Consider the following 16,411-nt stretch of genomic DNA (forward strand, 5'->3'; position numbering starts at 1 on the left):
CTTTCAATCTTCGTCTCTCCCGAGCCCATACGGGAGTTGTAACGATGAGACAAGATAGTAGCTACTAACAATTGAATACCACGAAATTGGGGAGAAAAAGGGGTCAAATTCAACAACAAAAAAACAAACATGTTATTCACCTCTTCTTTCTTTAGGAGGACCATCAGACACTGCAGGCTTGACACCCTTGTTGATACAGGGCTGATGTCTTGACTGACTGCAGAGCCAGCTGACTTCAATCTGTTGTGATCATAATATATGCTTGCCAAATAGATATAGCTTGCTGTACAACATCATATCAAGTGCATTCACACCATCAGGCCTCAAGTCCATTAGAAACAAATGTAAAACACAATCAAAAACTAAAATGTAACAGATGAATGTACACATGTACAACAGAAACGTACCTTGTTTCCTTTGTGAAAATAGAATGACTGAAATCCTCTGGGCTTTAGTGAAAGGGGGGATGGGGTGGGGTGAAATCTAGGTCTTCCTCTAACTCTGACTTGTCATCAAGATCTATGACAGCTGTCACTCCATCTACTTTGATGATCTGGGGAAAAGTTTTGGGAGATGAGTTCATGTTGACTTTTCAATGACGATGTCATTCTTTGGTCAGGTCAAAGGTGCTGATGTACCGGCCTTTCCCAATCGGTCGATGAGCTCGTCCACCCACGGCATTGGGTATGTGTCGAACAAGCTTATTTCGTTCACACCCCAGAAATCACGGCCTTCCTTCGGGGCTCCGGAATCCGGTATGGCCTCTTTCATACCGTTGCCCCGGGCCGGGTATGGATGTGGTGTTCAATGAGGGTCATACGGCCCGTCTTCACGGAGAGCAACGCCATGTTCCGATCGACGAGCTCCCTGAGCTCTTGCTTCTGGGCTGGGTCGAGGTCTTCATTGTTCGGGACCACCACTGGTACCGTTGGCGTCCGGGGTCCCGACCATAACACGGCCAAGGCTGTCCTCTCGTGCCACTTCTTCAACAGTTTCACGTTGTAAATCTGTTGGGGTTTCCGTCTCCCCGGCTGCCGTACACGGTAATTGACAGGTCCCAGGTTCTCGATCACCTTGTATGGCCCGTCCCTTGTTGCCAGGATCTTACTTTCGGCCGTGGGGATTAAGACAAACACCCTGTCTCCCACCTGGAATTCTTGGGACTGGGCTCCCCTGGACTTGGGCGCATTGGGCCTTCTCCATATGTTCCCTCACGACTGGCCATAAGGCGGTCCCAGTTCTTCCCGTCCTGCTCGATGACCTTCCACAGCATTTGTTTGAGCATTTTATTGAACCGCTTGACGAGTCCATCCGTCTGCGGGTGGAAGACGGAGGTCCGGATCTGCTTGATCTGCAGGAGAGCACACAAATCTTTCATTAGGCTGGACATAGACTCAATACCTTGGTCTGTTAGGATCTCGTTTGGGATGCCAATCTACTAAAAAGGTGGAACAGCACCCCGCCAATTCCCTTGGATACCGCCGCCTGTAGGGGAATGGCCTCGGGATATCGGGTGGCATAGTCCACTATTACCAGGATGTACCGGTGTCCTCGTGCTGCTTTTACAAGGGGTCCCACTATGTCCATGGCGATGCTTTCAAAGGGCAGGGGGACCAGTGGGTTTCGGAAGTGTGCCTTTGGGGCAGTCTTTTGACACTCCGGACAGCTGCGACAGTAATCTTCCACGGCCCTCCTCATCCCGGGCCAGTGGAACTGGGCGGCGATCTGTTCCTGGGTCTTCTCCATTCTCAGGTGCACCCCCAACAGGTGGGTGTAGGCCAGCTGAAGAACGGTTCCCATGTACTATCGGGGCAGCAACAATATCTCTTTTGAAAATCTTCATCAGATGACACTCATATGACATGTTACACAATACATTTATGTTTTGTTCAATAATATGCATATTTATATCCACAAATCTCGGGTTTACATTGGTGCCATAAGTGCCTCCAAAATATCCAGAGGAATTATAGAAAGCTAAGCCAGATAACAGAAATACTCATCATAAACTTTGACTAAAGATACATGTTCTACATATAATTGAAGACACACTGGTTCTTAATGCACCCGCCATGTCAGATTATTTAAAAACATTACGACAAAAGCCTACCATGCAGTAATCTGAGAAAGCGCTCAGACGTAAAAGTATTTCTCCGCCATATTGGAGTCAACAGAAATATACGAAATTACATCATAAATATTCCCTTACCTTTGATGATCTTTCATCAGAATGCAGTGCAAGGAGTCGTAGTTCCACAATAAATCATTGTTTTGTTCCATAATGTCCAATACTAGTGTCCAATTAGCTGCATTTGCTAGCACTTTCAGCTCACGTGCCCAAAAGCTGACGCTGGTCCAGGACAACTCGCACGAAAACTTCAAAAAGATATATTGCAAGTCGAATAAACTGGTCAAACTAAGTAGAGAATCAATCTTCAGGATGTTATTTTCATATATATCCAATAACGTTCCAACCGGATCATACGTTTTCATCTGCAGCCAAATGGAACGACGGTGGCACCCACAGAGAAATGCGCCACAGGGAAATTGCATTCTGCCAAGACCGTGACTATTTCCCCTCCCATTCGGTCAAAGTTCACACCAGAAGCTCCATTCCACGTTCTACTGAATGAGGACATCTAGTGGAAGGCGTAGGAAGTGCTACCAGATCCATATCTTGTTGGGAAACGAAGGGGCGATGATGTCAAATTTGACTTACATTCAGAATTTCACTTCTTGTTTGGAAGATTGCCTGCCCTATGAGTTCGGTTATACTCACAGACATAATTCAAACAGTTTTAGAAACTTCAGAGTGTTTTCTATCCAATAGTAATAATAATATGCATATATTAGCAATCTAGGACAGAGTAGGATGCAGTTCACTATGGGCACGCAATTCATCCAAAGTGAAAATACTGCCCCCTATCCCCAACAAGTTTTAATGCGAGTGTAGCGAAATGCTTGTGCTTCTAGTTCCGACAATGCAGTAATAACCAACAAGTAATCTAACCTAACAATTCCACAACTACTACCTTATACACACAAGTGTAAAGGGATAAAGAACATGTACATAAAGATATATGAATGAGTGATGGTACAGAACGGTATAGGCAAGATGCAGTAGATGGTATCGAGTACAGTATATACATATGAGATGAGTAATGTAGGGTATGTAAACATTATATTAAGTGGCATAGTTTAAAGTGGCTAGTGATACATGTTTTACATAAAGATGGCAAGATGCAGTAGATGATATAAAGTACAGCATTATTTATTTATTTATCCATTATTTTATCAGGTAAGTTGACTGAGAACACATTCTCATTTGCAGCAACGACCTGGGGAATAGTTACAGGGGAGAGGATATACATATACATATGAGATGAGTAATGTAGGGTATGTAAACATTATATTAAGTGGCATTGTTTAAAGTGGCTAGTGATACATTTTTTACATCAATTTCCATTATTAAAGTGGCTGGAGTTGAGTCATTATGTTGGCAGCAGCCACTCAATGTTAGTGGTGGCTGTTTAACAGTCTGATGGCCTTGAGATAGAAGCTGTTTTTCAGTCTCTCGGTCCCTGCTTTGATGCACCTGTACTGACTTCGCCTTCTGGATGATAGCGGAGTGAACAGGCAGTGGCTCGGGTGGTTGTTGTCCTTGATGACCTTTATGGTCTTCCTGTGACATCGTTGGGTGGTGTAGGTGTCCTGGAGGGCAGGTAGTTTGCCCACGGTGATGTATTGTGCAGACCTCACTATCCTCTGGAGAGCCTTACGGTTGTGGGTGGAGCAGTTGCCGTACCAGGCGGTGATACAGCCCGACAGGATGCTCTCGATTGTGCATCTGTAGAAGTTAGTGAGTGCTTTTGGTGACAAGCCAAATTTATTCAGCCTCCTGAGGTTGAAGAGGCGCTGCTGCACCTTCTTCACAACGCTGTCTGTGTGGGTGGACCAATTCAGTTAGTCCGTGATGTCTACGCCGAGGAACTTAAAATTGACTACCCTCTCCACTACTGTCCCGTCGATGTGGATAGGGGGGTGCTCCCTCTGCTGTTTCCTGAGTTCCACAATCATCTCCTTTCTTTTGTTGACGTTGAGTGTGAGGTTATTCTCCTGACACCACACTCCGAGGGCCCTCACCTCCTCCCTGTAGGCTGTCTCGTCGCTGTTGGTAATCAATCACTGTAGTGTCGTCCGAGCAAACTTGATGATTGAGTCCAGTCGTGGGTGAACACCACAGGGAGTACAGGAGAAGGCTCAGAACGCAACCTTGTGGGGCCCCAGTGTTGAGGATCAGCGGGGTTGAGATGTTGTTACTTACCCTCACCGCCTGGGGGCGGCCCATCTGGAAGTCCAGTACCCAGTTGCACAGGGCTGGGCTCGAGCTTGATGACGAGTTTTGAAGGTACTATGGTGTTAAATGCTGAGCTGTAGTCGATGAACAGCATTCTCGCATAGGTATTCCTCTTGTCCAGATGGGTTAGGGCAGTGTGCAGTGTAGTTGCGATTGCGTCGTCTGTGGACCTATTGGGGCGGTAAGCAAATTGGAGTGGGTCTAGGGTGTCAGGTAGGGTGGAGGTGATATGGTCCTTGACTAGTCTCTCAAAGCACTTCATGATGACAGAAGTGAGTGCTATGGGGCGGTAGTCGTTTAGCTTAGTTACCTTAGCTCTCTTGGGAACAGGAACAATGGTGGCCCTCTTGATGCATGTGGGAACAGCAGACTGGGATAAGGATTGATTGAATATGTCCGTAAACACACCAGCCAACTGGTCTGCGCATGCTCTGAGGACGCGGCTTGGGATGCCGTCTGGGCCTGCAGCCTTGCGAGGGTTAACACGTTTAAATATTTTACTCACGTTGGTTGCAGTGAAGGAGAGTCTGCAGGTTTTGGTAGCGGACTGTGTCAGTGGCACTATATTGTCCTCAAAACGAGCAAAGAAGTTATTTAGTCTGCCTGGGAGCAAGACATCTTGGTCCGCAATGGGGCTGGTTTTCTTTTTGTAATCCGTGATTGACTGTAGACCCTGCCACATACCTCTTGTGTCTGAGCTGTTGAATTGCAACTCTACTTTGTCTCTATACTGACGCTTAGCTTGTTTAATTGCCTTGAGAAGGGAATAGCTACACTGTTTGTATTCGGTCATGTTTCCAGTCACCTTGCCCTTGTTAAAAGCAGTGGTTTCAGCTTCGCGCGAATGCTGGCATCAATCCATGGTTTCTGGTTTGGGAATGTTTTAAATTGTTGCTGTTGGTATAACATTGCCGATGCACTTTCTAATGAACTCGCTCAGCGTATTCGTCAATGTTGTTGTTGGACGCAATGCGGAACATATCCCAATCCACGTGATCGAAGCAGTATTGAAGCGTGGAATCAGATTGGTCGGACCAGCGTTGAACAGACCTGAGCGCGGGAGCTTCATGTTTTAGTTTCTGTCTGTAGGCTGGAAGCAACTAAATGGAGTCGTGGTCAGCCTTTCCGAAAGGAGGGCGGGGGAGGGCCTTATATGCGTTGCAAAAGTTAGAATAACAATGATCCAGGGATTTACCAGCCCTGGCTTCACACGATATGCTGATAGAATTTAGGTTCCGGCACCCCCTCTGACTCCGACTCTGGACCCGTAGATACAGGTTGATCAACCGTTTGCTTCCGGGCTGCACAGGCAATGGGTTGTCCTCGCTCTCGTCTTCGGCCGGCTTGTACCTTCTTCCTCAGTTCGTGCCCCCACAGGGGCGCGATCAGCGGACAATCTCGTCCCACTAGGAGAGGTACCGGCAACTCTGGTACTGGCAGTTCCCTTGTGGCGTCACGATGTTGATCCATACGGTTGTATACCGCTTTGTGTCCCTATGAACACAGGAAATGGACATCGCCCAACATGTTCGGTATCCTGGTTCAGCAGACTCGTGGTTATGAGGGTAACCATACTCCCGGAGTCTAATAGAGCTTCCGTGTCATGTCCGTCAACCTTCACCGGGACCATGGGTGCAGTTGATTTGTGGTGTGCCCAACAGAAGGTGATGTAGTTCACTACGTGACCCACCTTGCCTCCGGGGCTGGCTGATGGCATTTACTCCTCTCGAGCCGGGCAATTCCAGGCAATGGCAACACACGCAAAACACTTCCTTTGGTCTCCATCCACCTGGGGTCGTCGGTGGCGGGTCGACCCTACCCCAGCCGTCTCTCCACAGGTCCTTGTCCTTGGATTAGCTCAGTTTTAAAGGTGTTTCTTAAAATAATCATTCTAAAAGAAAATAATAGGTCTCCCCCAAGAGACCTTCTTTGGGATACTGTCTTCTGGGCTCCGGGTCTTGCTGTGTCCTGTGGGGATCAAAAACTGATCTCCCTCCTGTTACCTCTGGTACCGTCACCAACTATACGGGAGTACTTTCCTCCCCCAGTCTCTCTGTTGTGTGCTGCCCTTCTGGCAGCTTTATGGGAGTTGTAGCCATCAGTGAGCCATCAGCCCTTGATTATTCACCAATCCCCAATCAGCCCCAATTAGTCCTGGCCAGAGAGCCCGTCGAGACCTGGCACGTCCAGCAGATGGAGCCATAGCCTCGTGATGTATACTCCGTCTGTCACCAGGCATCGACGAGTCTCCCCCTGGTGGCTGACCTGCTGTATGCCACAACAGATATTACCATTATTCTATGTTTAAAACATAGTAGACTCATTCTCACGTGCTGTACACACCACTATGGTAATGCATAAAATCAGAGGTCACCTCATAGGCAAGGCTGACAGGGTTGTGTTTGGCCACTGCATCCAGCATACCCATTTCATCATACTGCCATGAAAAAAAACATACAATAAGATGACTGCCTGGGTAGTCAATGCACCAAATAACACAAAGTAATGTGAATTTACTTACCCATTTTATGTTGACCACATCCTTAACGAAAGCAGCGGCCAAATCAGTCTTGAACTTGCAAGTGCCCTCTTTCAAAATGATTCCAGCATGAATGATGTTAATAGATTGTCACCTTTCGAAGTGCTAGTACTGTAGTTGTTGTAAAGATAGCATTGCTATTTACATATATGTGCTGTTATGGATAGTTATCCTCTGTCATGAGTCCCTTGTTATACTTGATGTACTCAAATGCTTGACTGCTAAAATATTATTATTTTTCAGAGCCGGAGTAAGAATCTAATAGTGTCCAGTTAGACCAAGAGATTTTTGTGAATATACAGTATTTACAAGGAAATGGGTTTTCCAGTGGTGACACTCACCCCTTACTGCCATGGTTGTTGAAGGCCTGAGCAAAGTAAGGTCGTGTCCGAGAACTGATTCAGTCCCACTAGGTAAGGAGGTCAAATGTCAGAAGAAGGCACAATTAATATATTGACATACTCAAAGGATATGCACACGTCTAACAACTGAAGAAACACAACTGTTATTCATACTTGTGAACTTGTGATTTCCTTCACTGTGATGGTCAATCCTCTTGTTCTCAATGAAGATCTGAAGTCTGTGGTAGTACTCCTCCATGTCACACACCTTGTTGTACTGCATGGATGACACAGTAGCATAAAAAAAAATCAGGTCATTGTGAATTGACTGTTTTATTTTATGTGGATACAGTGCATTCCAATATGCATTAGATAAGACAGTTTCTAGTATCCTAGTTTCTCAGCAATTCCATACAGGCTATTGAAGTTGAAAACAAAATGTAGTATATCTATCTATCTATCTACAGGGCCTAGTATGAGGATAATATAATGCAACACAAAAATGGTTCAATAGCTTTTTATTGCAACAACACAAATTCTTTCACCTCCAGCACCCGTACTTCCCACGGCTATGGTAGAGTGTGTGTTTGTGTGGTGCGTGCATGTGATAGAGAGGGGGGGGGGGGAGTGAGAGAAGAGCGAGAGAGAAGAAAATCTATTGTTTTCTCACAAACACACTTGAGACAACAATGCCCCTGAGATAGAATAGATTTATTAGCAAGAGGTAATCAGGAAACATACATTTTTTTCTTTTTACAAAACTGGAAATATTTCTCAAGCTGTGGAAATAAACATAAGGGTTGAAAGATAATTCTCATACCACTGGGTATTGCTAACAGCAAAACGTTTGTTTGTTAATATTTCATTTATAAGAGTATGTGCACGTATAAGTGTATACAGTATATATATGTATATATATTGTTTTAATATTGTCTGATACAGTGTTGCATGCCTGCCATATGAGCTTTAAATGTTTCTAGACTGTACATGGTAAAAATACATACAAATATTCACAGAATAAGCACTACATTACTATATTCCTGCTAAGAGAATGATTATAGACAGGATTACAGTATATGCAAAACACTTTGAAGTTGTCTTCTACCTCTAAGTCATGGTTTCAAAATTACAATTGTTGTAGCATTTTGTGTTGACGCTTGGGATACAATGCTTTTCAGAGGTGTACTTGACACTGTTCCACATGAAGAAATATGCAGGGCTGCATGTACAAAATGTACAGCATACATTTCAGCAAGGTGAATTAACAACAACAAAGTACAAAATACTTTCCTGTGTTCTTGTAACCCCTTACCTTATACTAATACTACAAAAATACCTTTTGAATGCTGCAGGCGGAGTAACTCATTCACTTACTTTTATCATACTCTTAAACAACAATGCATTTAACAGAGTGATATACGGTCACGTTCCACAATCACTGGAACAGCAAAAGGACATAGATCGTCTTTGAATGATACAGTATAATAGCGGAACAACCTTTTACTGTACACAAATATCACAAAGCCTGAAAATACTACAATTTCAAGGGTGTTGCTTTATTTTTCTTTAATATGTGTGCTCCGTTAAGTTTAAATTGAAAGCTAACACACATGTGCTTTTAAAAAGGGAAACAGCTACAATGGCATGCTCCAAGAATAGCAGCAAACTTCCCCAAACCCCTATTCAAACAAGATGTCACCCCCAACTAATCATTGTCAAACTGGAAGTACACTCGTATTGGAGATATAACGTACACTGGCTTATTTCCAGCCATTTCAATTGCATGGATTAATAGAGTTTATTCTGCAAAACAAAATTGTATTTATGGCTACTTGACTTGAATTACTTCTGCAAATATACAGTAAGATGTTTGTGATTTAACTGCCTGTTACAATGCAACATGCAACAGTAATGAAATAAAGCTACAAATATTGTCAATCATGTTTTAGGTTAGGGTGTATTCACACTTGACTTCAATGTTTTCAAAAGAAACCAGACCTTGCTGGTTCTTAGATAAAAGCTTGTTGTGTGGATATGCCCTTATATATTTGCTGTTCTTCATTAATTTCAGAGCAGATTAAGTACTGTACTGCGAGTCAGAAACTTCCTGTATCAGGCACGTGTAATATCTTACTATGTAAGAATCACTCCTCATGACGACAAGACAATGCTCTGTGGTGCTAGTGGCTCTCATATCTCAATTGTGACAAGATTACTCAAATGTTGATAGAAATTCAAAATGGAAGCAAATAATCAAAGCAGGGAGGAGGCAGATTGATATTAGAACAATTAAAGAAACACACATTGGTTTAGCCGCATCAATTTTGGGTTTAAAAATGTTGTTTTACCTGGTTAGATTTTTACAATGCTACATCAGTTGCAGATAAACACATTATATCTATTTGAGTAACGAGAACAATATTTCCTGTACAGTAGGACCCTGGCAGCAGGTGTGCTTACAGGAAGTGCAAAGTCCACAGTATGAAAAGGTGTCAATCATTTTCATTGGTTACAAAGGACACCCCATTATGCAAGATCATTGTGACTTTAGTTATCACTCTAATAAGCCCAGTGAAATGGTCCCTGTTGCAGAGGAAAAATTAAATATTTCAACAACAATGTGACAATTAAATGAACATGTGTACATAAGATAACATCTCAAAACAACACATGTATAAAGAGCCAAAATGTTAAACATGACTTAACACCAGTTATTGTGTATGTCTACTGTGTACTACATAGTTCTTTAACAGGGAGTACACTTTGGGAAACTGTCATCCTCTTCAGTTGTTGACTTTAGGCTCAATTCTGAGAGAGGCTTCATACAGGCTTTCTTCATCCAGAACAGAGCTGTTGTCCAGCAAATACTGTGCTGCCTAGACCAGGACAAATATACAGGTTCAGCAGGTTGGCTACAACTACGATAATCTATACGATGTGACTAATACTGAACACTCAGGATTTCCCTCATGGCCATTGTCATTTTCTTCTGTTTCTCTTTATATGTACAATATAACAGAAGTTACCACGAAACAGCTTTAAAGCTTTACCTTTGGCTGATGATCAATCTTGTATGCTGTTTGCTGGAATTGTCTAATTTCTCTGATGATATGTGAAATCTGCAGAGAGAGATAACAACATAAGCCATGTATACAATACAAAGCCACAGAACGCATTTGAATATCTCTGTGACATTACACGAAGCAGAGACCGCTTACCATCCTCATCTTTGAGAAGTTGACTAATTTGTCCTCAGTGTAGTTGGGCGTCCCCTCCTCAATGAAAGCCAGATCAGTGAGGTACATCCCCAGGTATGGTACACAGGGAGGGTCACAGCTAAAATGAAAAACAGAAGTCACCAATTTGCTAATACTTTGATCGAGCCACTGCCCGAATGGCCAGTAACATTTTATTGGCTTTTGGCTTTTGTAGTTATTAGAACAAGCAGAAGAAACACTCACTTCTTTAAAGCCTCCCTCAGGTTTTTGAACCTCCCCTCTGACGAAACCAACTTCTGCAGCTTGTCAATGACGGTTTTAGTCTGAGAGATTAAATCAAATACTGTATCAAAATATTATGTTGGAAAACACGCAGGTATAATCACCATTGTTAAATTGATGTTTTATCGGTAGTAAGCTATAAGGATTCATAGAGGTCTGAGGTGTCATAACACGCTGTTTATAAGAGTGTATTGAGATCCCAGTGCAATGATAAAATGTGTAATAATATTACTAGGACCAGGCTATGAGCCCTCAGTGAGCTGGGTGTGTGTAGTGAAGAGATGTGGCCTTACCTGCTTGGACACTTTGAGCCAGGTCTTCTTGAGGCGGAACACAGAGCTGCGGTTGAGGGAGGAGGTGATCTCCAGCACAGCGTTGTAGTTATGGAGACAGCGGCAGATGTCCGCCACCGCCACCCACTTCTCCATCACCACTACCCGCGTGGTCACATCGTCACATCGCAGGATCTCCGTGGCAATCAGGTTACTGATCTAACAGAGGCAAGACAGACAAGGAATAGCCATGTTCCTAATGCATAACAACCAAAGCCAAACACTGTAATAAAAAAAGTGAAAATGTACAGTTGTAATATTATGTTGGGGGGTGGGCGTTGTTAGCTGCATACATCATTGAAGTGCTTTGTTGTTTTCATGATATATGGTGTCCTTTCAGTCTTGTCATTCTTCATCCAGCCTTGACCAAAGAACTCTCTGTAAAACAATATTGGAGGATCAAGTATAAATACATCTAATTTGTTCTCATTAATGCTGCATGGTTGTTATTCAAAATCACGGTATGTCTCCCATGTTGTCTGTCTGTATGTATCATCAACTGAGAATACAACATGTGTTTGGGTGTCACTCACTCATATGGGATGACCTTAAACACCAGGTGGTCTAGTAGGGTGAGCTGCTCTGCTATCTCCAGGGCAGAATGGCTCTCAAACGCCTCTGCCTTCCCTACTGATGCCTAGTACACACACAAAAGAGCATCAGTGGTAACCATTCTCAAGACGCGAGGTACGACAACTACTTCCCTATAATCTAACATTCCTGAGACACATACTTAACATATGTCAAGGAGAGATTGTCCTCTATTGACTCAATTACCATCTTTTGTAAAACACAGTGTCTTCTTTACATTACTGCCAGATCCACATGCAGTCATCCCACTCACCAGCTGTTTAACCTCCTCCAGGCTGATCTGATTGTCACCAGGGTCCTCCTGTGTCAGGGTCCTAATAGACCATACAACAGGTATGTATTTATAATGTGTTTCTCTTTACTCTGTACATCAGTGTTAATCAGCCCTATAGAAGTTATAGCCCATGTTATAGTGTGTGTCTATAAGTTGAGGTGATGGTAGTGCTGGTAGGTACCTGATGATGTTGGCGGCTGCTTTCCTCTCCTGGGTCAGCAGCTCTGGGTCATGCATCACCTCCTCCAGGAAGGCTATGACCTTCAGCTTCAGCTCAGTGTTACTCTCAAAGTCCTGGAGGTCAATACAAATGCACACAAACATGTTAACTGATTGGAAACCTGCACTCTATGTTACATTAGAAGTAGTGAATTATCATAACTATGTATCTGGAAGTGTTACCTGAGAGTGTTTTGACACCCAGTGCCTCAGAACATTTAGGACTCTGTTGGTTGCAGCCCTTCGGATGACAAACTCTTTGTCCCCATTCCTCTGGTCTGTTTGGAACCCTGCGTAAAATGTATCAAAAACACCATGCAAATATCACACCTACATTTTGAATGACTATATAGATTTTTCTTTTATCTTGAGAAGAACAACAATGACATTAAAGTTCTCATGCTTTTGAAAATGTGGTATTTTCAAATTGTCCCATTGTGGACAGAACTGATGTTTAACGCGCTCTGTACCTGTGCTGGCCAGGGACATGCGGCGATACTTCTCCTTGGTGGGCGTGCCCTCATTGGCTCCTGCCGTGGCGATGGCGAAGGCGGAGGCTGCAGAGAGGGCACTGCGGTTGTTGTTGTCCATCTCAGGGCGACACGAAGACATCACTGTGCCATTGTTGTATGAGAACAGGGAGAATTCTACAGGAAGATACAATAAGGAGACAGTTATACTGGCTGTAAAATGCCATGGGATTTATTTTAGTGAACTTAATTGATGTAATGCGATACCTTTACAATAAAGTACTGTAGGCATAAAATGGAAAGACCATTCCAAGCCAATAAATTGCTGAGATTATGACTGCACTTGGACAGCCACTAAAGTGATCCATGATAGTGTCAGCTGCATGAAATGCTCTTTATTGGTCTCTAACCACTGGGCAAAAACGGGTTGAATCAACATTGTTTCCACATAATTTCAACGCCCAAAAATCAATATGATGACAGTGAATCAACATGGAACAAATTAATCAACCTAAGGGCATTTATTATTTTCACCTAACATTTAACCTAAATACAATGACATGGTGACATTTTTTGTTGACTTCACATTGAATTCACAATAGTTGACAATTCAGCCAAATGTAAATCAATACTAGACGTTAAACGGACGTCTGTGTCCATTGGATCACCACTACTTCAGTAGGTACTGCAACTCTAACCTTTTCGCTGACATTTAAGAGGTAGTTGACAACAGTTAGCGAGCAACATTAATCTTGATATGCTACTAAATGGATCTTACCCAAAAAGGCATTAGCTATTGTGTCAGTTTAATTCATTGTGTAACAGGACAGGTTTTCATTTATTCTGTCTCCAGTAGAGGGCAGCAGAATCCAAGAGCACCACATTCTCTCCCAGTCGAACATAGACTTGACATGAGGCTTTGATATTTAAGATGGGTGTAGCTAAATATAGCCACCAATATCAGCAATAATGGAAGAATTGACTGGTTTCTGTGCACACTGTCTGCACATTGACTTACAATAACCATTCATTAACAAATAAAATAAATTGAGCTTTATGGTGAGAGTAATATAAAACTAATCTGAGTACAATTTAGTGGAGCGACTTACATGACCAATTCAGTTTTAGTGCCTTGCTCAAGGGCACATCAACAGATTTTTCACCTAGGCGGCTCAGGGAATCAAACCAGCAACCTTTCCATTACTGGCCCAATGCTCTTTACTGCTAGGCTACCTTCTGCCCCGGTACTGTTAATGCAAATTATGGCAGATTTCGATTCACCTTTGACCTGGTGTACATTCTGTCCTGAGAGCAGGAAGACAGACAGCAGAGCTTTCTTCACTGACTGTCTTGTACTAAAACAACCTCGTTACCGGGGGCGGCAGGCAGGGAAACACGCTCATACTGTAGTTGCTATGACACAAGTATCCCCAACACCTACTCATTCCCAGCGTTGGCTTTCCCTGCATGTTCATATTCTCTCCACCGAATTAGTCTGCATGAATTTGATCTTGTGTGGCAGAGATCACTGCACACAGAATTGAGCATTTCTGCAGTGTATGCACCATGCCACTGACAATTGAATAGGCATAGAACACAAAGAATCATTTTTCTATATCACTTTTGACTCTTTATTAGAAAAACAGAGGTATAGAAAAAACATGATACAGTGTCTTCGGAAAGTATTCAGACCCCTTGACTTTTTCCACATTTTGTTACGTTACATCCTTATTCTAAAATTGTTTAAATTCAAATCCTTGAGATGTTTCTACAACTTGATTGGAGTTCACCTGTGGTAAATTAAATTGATTGCACATGATTTGGAAAGGCACACAACTCTCTATATAAGGCCCCACCGTTGACAGTGCATGTCAGAGCAAAAGCCAAGCCATGAGGTCGAAGGAATAGTCCATAGAGCTCCGAGACAGGACTGTGTCGAAGCACAGATATGGGGAAGCGTACCAAAAAATGTCTGCAGTATTAAAGGTCCCCAAGAACACAGTGGCCTCCATTATTCTTTAATGGAAGAAGTTTGGCCAAACTGAGCAATCAGGGGAGAAGGGCCTTGGTCAGGGAGGTGACCAAGAACCCGATGGTCACTCTGATAGAGCTCTATAGTTCTTCTGTGGAGATGGGATAACTTACCAGAAGGACAAACATCTCTGCAGCACTGTGATTAGCATAAGGTTGTAAGTAACAAGAAAATTTCCCAGGACATAGACATATCTGATATTGGCAGAAAGCATTCTTGCCAATATACATTCACTGTCCAATTTACAGTAGCTATTACAGTGACAAAATATCATGCTATTGTTTGAGGAGAGTGCACAATTTTGAACATGAAAAGTTATTATAAAACAGATTAGGCACATTTGGGCAGTCTTGATACAGAAATTTGAACAGCAATGCGATGGTTCATTGGATCCGTATAAAACTTTGCACATACACTGCTGCCATCTAGGGGCCAAAATCGAAATTGCACCTGGGCTGGAATAATACATTATGGCCTTTCTCTTGTATTTCAAAGATGATGGTACAAAAAAAATACAAAAGAACGGTTGGTTTTTTCTTTGTGTTATCTTTTAATAAATCCACTTAAGCCTACCCCCTACTTTTTAGAACATTCTGTTAAAAATCGCGCAACATTTCAGCGTCCTGCTACTCATGCCAGGAATATAGTATATGCATATGATTAGTATGTGTGGATAGAAAACACTCTGATGTTTCTAAAACTGGTTAAATCACGGCTGTGACTATAACATAACGTGTGTTTCATCGAAAAGCGGAAGAAAAACTGATCTCCAAAATCTGGAAAGTATATCAATGCGCCATTTGCATGTATTGTCTATTGGAAAGCAAATTACATGGGGCTGAGATTGCAAGTCCTACAGCTTCCACACGATGTCGCCAGTCTTGTCAATTGCCTGGGCTTTGTGTCTTGGTCAAACGAGTAAGAGAGAGCCCATTCCTTCCGGTCTCCGACAGGATGTTTTGGAGGAGAAATTTCCGAACATGATTTCAAGACGTGGAGCTATTGAATACACATCGCCCCGTGATCAATTTGATAGATTATTAACGTTTACTAATACCTAAAGTTGGATTACAAAAGTATTTGGAAGTGTTTTGTGAAAGTTTATCGTCGACTTTTTTAATGTAAAAAAATGACGTTGCGTTTTAAAATGCAGTTTTTTCCTGGATCACACACTTTTCATAGATCAATATTTAGGGTATATATGGACCGATTTAATAGAAAAAAAGACCCAATAGTGATGTTTATGGGACATCTAGGAGTGCCAACAAAGAAGATTGTCAAAGGTAATGAATGTTTTATATTTTATTTCTGCGTTTTGTGTAGCGCCGGCTATGCTAATTATTTTGTTTACGTCCCCTTCAGGTATTTCGGGGTGTTGCATGGCTTCTCATGCTTTCGCCGAAAAGCATTTTAAAAATCTGACTTGTTGGCTGGATTCACAACGAGTGTAGCTTTAATTCAGTACCCTGCATGTGTGTTTTAATGAACGTTTGAGTTTTAACGAGTGTTATTAGCATTTAGCGTAGCGCATTTGCATTTCCAGATGGCTAGATGAGACGCCTGCATGTCGGGTGGGCTTAACAGGTTTAACAGATCTATTGTGTTATATTATTATTATTATTCCATTCCTTTCTCATTTCCACAAACTTCAAAGTGTTTTCTTTCAAATGGTACCAAGAATATACATATCTTTGCTTCAGAGCCTGAGCTACAGGCAGGGTATGTCATTTTAGGAAAAAATGGAAAAAAAGCGGCG

The 16,411-nt window shown here is 42.6% G+C and overlaps 1 protein-coding gene across 1 annotated transcript in view; it reads right to left on the bottom strand.

Moving 5' to 3' along the window:
- Positions 1 to 7,936: 7,936 nt before the first annotated feature.
- LOC124001225 (ras-specific guanine nucleotide-releasing factor 1-like) overlaps positions 7,937 to 16,411 on the bottom strand; it is a 35,240-nt gene continuing 26,765 nt past the window's right edge. Inside the window, exons 17-27 of the mRNA XM_046307859.1 lie at positions 12,624 to 12,800; positions 12,337 to 12,443; positions 12,116 to 12,228; positions 11,914 to 11,974; positions 11,603 to 11,706; positions 11,363 to 11,447; positions 11,031 to 11,228; positions 10,699 to 10,778; positions 10,456 to 10,573; positions 10,288 to 10,356; positions 7,937 to 10,113 (exon numbers count right to left, since the gene is read on the bottom strand). Coding sequence (XP_046163815.1) covers positions 10,021 to 10,113; positions 10,288 to 10,356; positions 10,456 to 10,573; positions 10,699 to 10,778; positions 11,031 to 11,228; positions 11,363 to 11,447; positions 11,603 to 11,706; positions 11,914 to 11,974; positions 12,116 to 12,228; positions 12,337 to 12,443; positions 12,624 to 12,800 — 1,205 coding nt within the window. The 3' untranslated portion in view covers positions 7,937 to 10,020. The remainder of the gene's footprint in view (positions 10,114 to 10,287; positions 10,357 to 10,455; positions 10,574 to 10,698; positions 10,779 to 11,030; positions 11,229 to 11,362; positions 11,448 to 11,602; positions 11,707 to 11,913; positions 11,975 to 12,115; positions 12,229 to 12,336; positions 12,444 to 12,623; positions 12,801 to 16,411) is intronic.

The sequence above is a fragment of the Oncorhynchus gorbuscha genome, linkage group LG02 (genome assembly GCF_021184085.1).
Source record: "Oncorhynchus gorbuscha isolate QuinsamMale2020 ecotype Even-year linkage group LG02, OgorEven_v1.0, whole genome shotgun sequence".
Lineage (NCBI taxonomy): Eukaryota > Metazoa > Chordata > Actinopteri > Salmoniformes > Salmonidae > Oncorhynchus > Oncorhynchus gorbuscha.